Source organism: Tribolium madens, unplaced genomic scaffold, assembly GCF_015345945.1.
Source record: "Tribolium madens isolate multiple individuals breed KSU strain unplaced genomic scaffold, Tmad_KSU_1.1 Scaffold_19;HRSCAF=116;Tcas5.2_LG9, whole genome shotgun sequence".
Classification (NCBI taxonomy): domain Eukaryota; kingdom Metazoa; phylum Arthropoda; class Insecta; order Coleoptera; family Tenebrionidae; genus Tribolium; species Tribolium madens.
Genome location: NW_025400983.1, coordinates 3261851 through 3266591, shown reverse-complemented (window position 1 = coordinate 3266591; position 4741 = coordinate 3261851). Strand labels below are relative to the sequence as shown.

The following is a 4741-nucleotide window of genomic DNA, read 5'->3' as shown; positions in this document are numbered from 1 at the left end:
GTAATCTCAAAAGTTCTCAAAAACAATTTTTCTCTTTAACATATTTTGTAATCGGATCTTTTTTCTTAAGATATCTAATTTTTAACTTGAACTGAAATTTGTGATTTGAGGAAAATATGCACAAATATGCAATATTTCCTAAAATATGCACGAAGTTACCAAAATATGCATTTTTTAATTGGCCTATTTTAATAAAAAAAACTATCAGAAATGCGTAGAAAACTTATAATTTTGTTGATATCTTAATAACAAATATGCATTTTGCATATAATCCGGGCCTTATTTATGAATAACCCTATACAGGGTGCGCCAGAATTCGCGCCCCAGAGAAAAATGCCATATAAGGTAGGATACCAGGAACATGGAAAAAATGAAAAAAAAAAATTATCTATAAAAATTTCGAAGTTATGAGGGTTTAAAGTTTGCACTTTGACTCTATTTATTTCTGTTGGAAAAATAATTTTCAAAGTTTTTTTGCTATAGGCTATTAAAAAAGGTCCTAATTTGTAACTCTGATCAATATTATTTGTGGCTTTTATGGGCAAAATTTTTGTCCCTTTACTAAATAATTGTAAAAAAAACATATACAAGATCATCAGTATCATTAAATAGATATAAAAAAATGTCAAATGTCAACATTTTTTGATAGACAGAATTTTTGAAACATTTTTTTTCATGTTCCTGGTATCTTACCTTACTTGAAAATTTTCTCTGGGGCGCGAGTTCTGGCGCACCCTGTATGTAACAAGAAAAATCAGTGTAATTTAAAATAGATATTGTTGTAAATCTTATTGTGGTGCGGAAAAATCTCTAAAAACAAGTGTCATTTGTTCTTACAAAATTCACTGTTCATATTTCCGCTGCTGTAACTTCCAAAAAAAAATATTGATACAAAAAATGTGAGACATTTTGTCTTCTTTAACTTTTATCTGAACACTTTTGCCGTAGAATCAACCGTTGCGAAGTTATTTTGGAAAAATCTATTTTTCGTACCTTTCATCCAAGACGGCGGTCCTCCCCCAAGGTCGAAAACTTGGATTTTTTGCCAAGGCCTAGACCTTAACAACATATTAAAAAATTACTACTACCCCACCTTTTTTAGGGCAAAACTCCCTACTGACTGAACTAGATAGGAAATTTCATTCTCTACAACTTTGTTCCCTGCACTTTTTTTGTATCTTCAACCGTTCAAAAATATCGAAAACAGTATTAAAAATAAATTATAACAATTATCAGTTTGCGTTCCGCCCAATATTTTTGAGAAAGCTGCGAATACGGTTAAAGATACAAAAAAAGTGTAAGAAACAAAATTCTAGAGAATAAAATTTGCTATAAAAAAGTCGGCGCGACCATATTGGAGCACAGATTTTATTTTTTTTCTCATATTTCTGGTGAAAAATTTAGTTGTTTGTTTTTCACAGCTTATTAAGACTGTAAAGCTCAACATTTTTACATTTTTTTCCAAGTAATTACTAAACTGGTTGAATTTAAATTAATTTAAAACGATTTGAAACTGAGACGGTAAAACGCTTTTTTTTTGGGCCCAAAAAATCAAGCAATTTTGTATCTCGTTTAGTCTCCTAGTATGCAGTTCTCCGTAGTAAATGATTATTAAAAAAATAAATAAATAAAAATGGGGTTGTAGCAAGCCGATCAGGACAACGAGCAGCGGCGGAGGCTTGAAATCGCCGCCCAAAACGCCAACAATAAGACCAACGAGGATGTGGCCAAGCGGAATAAAATAAACCAGAAGAAACAACAGGTAAAAAGTTTGAGTTGCATTGAAAATAATGAATGTGATTTTGTTAGGAGGCTGTAATAAATGAGTTGAAACACAAAACGAGACTGGTGCAAGAGAAGAAATTGTTGCAACAAGACGAGGTCTACAATGGTGCTCTTGAGGATATACTTCTAGGGCTGAAAAGTGAGCCTTACCGGCGCGCCGATGCGGTGCGAAGGAGTCAAAGAAGGAGAATCGATAATAATCGTTTGTCTAAAACGATGGAAGAGCTTGAAGTTTGAGTCTTGAGTCTTGTAAATAATTCGTGTAAATGCTCTCTCATGATGATGATGAATGATATTATGGAAAATATTGTGATTGTATTTAATATTTTTGTACATAATTGCAATTTTATGAGTACTAGTAGTTGTAAGTATTTTTATATATTGTTGTACACATGAGGCACATTCCGGGTTGTCGTTTGTGCGTGTTTTAATGATTTGTGATTTTTGAAATGTTTTAATGCGAATTGTAATGTTTATTATTTATAGCCAAGCAATAAAGTTTATTACTGATTGATTAAAAAGCCTATAATTCGCCTTCGTAAATCAAGGAATTCAATTATCAAAAATTTTAATTCTTTGTTTTTATTCGTTTGGGATCCTAATATTAACCCCTGATACTTCGAAAAATCGCAAAATTTTTAATTTTAAGAATGTGGAATACCTCCTTGCGTTTATGTGATCCTAATGTTACTCCTGATTTATACTTTTAATAGTTTGCAAAATTTTTATCAAAAATTTCGTGTTAGGAATGGATTTCCATAAATATTACGCCTAATGTTCTAATAACTAAAATAATTGCGTTATGAGAAGGCAATTTGAGGACTCAACAAATTCCGTATTTTAATTTCATTTTTTTTTACATTTTCCTCCCCATGATTTTCACGAGCCGTTCAGTGTGTCTTTGTTGGGCGGAAGTAAAAATAAATGAAAATAATTTGCATTGAACGTTGACCTTAGATGTTTTTATGCACAAAAAAGGGACACATAACTTTGTGCAAAAAAATTATCAGGTGTTGACACGCGTTAGTTAAGTCAGTTTGAACCGCGCTTTCGGGTGAATTGTGTCGCTTATGTGCAGCTCCAGTTACTACCCTCGATAAACTGGCACCCCCACGCTGGGATATCCCAAAGGGTTCAAGCGTGCATTTCCAACAAAGGGCAAGTTTTGATGTACCTTAATGTAGAGATATATATTTTTTGTCTTAACGCTGTTTGTTTATGAATGAATGTAAATATCGTTTTAACCCATTAGCGCCCAGTGTCCTATTTTGGGGACACAGTTTTATGAATTTTTTTCAACCATTTTTGGGTTTTGAACAACTTACTCTTATCCCATTTAAAAATAGACATAATAAACCCTTGTTTTTTCGGGCAGTTTGTTGTAAACAAGCATTAGATGCACATTACAAATTCGTAAATATTGTGATTTTTTGATTTGCGTGCATTGTTTTTGTTATTTTAGTGAATAGTATGAGTATGTGTTGTTATTTTTTACAAAGTGCCTTTAAATTCCGGTGTCCTCAAAATAGGACGCTAGGCAATATTTCTTCAAATACTTTTTTTTGTGCTTTTTCAAAAAAAAAAGTCAAAACAAATCAAGACCTTTTGGATGTCGTAAGAGATTTTGACGATCAGGATGAAATAGCGACAGTTCCCTTAATTCTTGGCCCTTCTACATCTTTACCAACAGCATAAACTTTTTCTTTCAAAAAAAGAAAAAAGAAAAAGCCAGTAATAAAACTACTCCTAATTACAGTTGTGGGCCATCAGGAATTACATAGAACGAACAATTTAATGTTTTGACATTTCTAAAACTGACAACGTCCTAAAACAACAACACTTTGTGAGCACTGTACAGTAAAGATTTTGCTACAATTTTTTTTTCGATTGTGGCAAAGAGTCGACAGAGAACACAAGAAAACCATTGGGAACCAATCAGACTTGTTTGCAAGATGGTAAAAGCGGTTGAAAAACCAAAAAGTCATAACAAATTAATAAAAATATGTATTTTTATTGTAATATTGTAATACTTTAAAAAATAAATTAACATGATTTTACCGTTTTTATTTCGGTAACCCATTTGTGTTACTTTATACACTCATTCGCTCAGCGTCCTCTTTTGAGGACAGCCCTTTGTGACAAAACTGTTTTTTCTTTAGAACTACACAAAATACACTCCAAAAAAATAAAGTAACAAAAATTTTTCCTGAATTTTTTAGTGATTTTTGACAGGCTGTAACTCATCGAAAAATGGTCGTATCTAGATTAAACAAAAACTATTTTGAAACTTTAAGTTTCTAGTTTTAAGATCTTTTTTTCCGTGCCACAGTTATCAAGTAATCCTAAGTAATAGCACGAGAAAAAAAATTCTAAATTTTCTTTTTGTCCACGGACGTGGATTTAAAAATTTACAGGACTATGGGGGGTACATTAAGCTGTAAAAATACCTAAAAATATTAGTCTCCCCTCAATATTAGTGAATACGCGGTAGATTTACTGAAATAACTCAAAAAGTTACTTTTTTCTCTTTTCTTTAAATCAATGTTGAGGGTGAAAAAAATTTTTTTTCAAATAATCATAAAAGGATCTTGTAAGATATTTATTCCAGTTTTTGAAACTACCCTTATATTATCTGTGTTATCATTAGTTGAGATGAGATATTGATGATCAAAGGATCCATTTTCATTTAAAGTCAAATAGCTCAACGACAAATTAACGTAAAGACAATATTAAAAAAAAACATTTTAAAGGTGAATGAACAGGCTATCCGACCTATCCATTGACTTAATTAAAAAAAATCTCCATGTCAGTGAACCAAAAGCAAAAACACAAAAATTTGGATTTTTTTTCCTCGCGCTATTACTTAAGATTATGTGATAACCGTAGCACAGAAAAAATTTTGCTAAAAGATAGATCTCAAAACTAGAAACTTAAAGCTTCAAAATAGTTTTTTTTT

General features: G+C 31.4%; 1 protein-coding gene across 1 annotated transcript in view; it reads left to right on the top strand.

The window, feature by feature from the left end:
* Positions 1-2299, top strand: part of LOC123013920 (formin-like protein) — a 27144-nt gene extending 24845 nt beyond the window's left edge. Inside the window, exons 12-13 of the mRNA XM_044412796.1 lie at positions 1646-1762; positions 1810-2299. Of these exons, the coding sequence (XP_044268731.1) occupies positions 1646-1762; positions 1810-2022 (330 nt within the window). The 3' untranslated portion in view covers positions 2023-2299. The remainder of the gene's footprint in view (positions 1-1645; positions 1763-1809) is intronic.
* The last annotated feature ends 2442 nt before the right edge of the window (positions 2300-4741 follow it).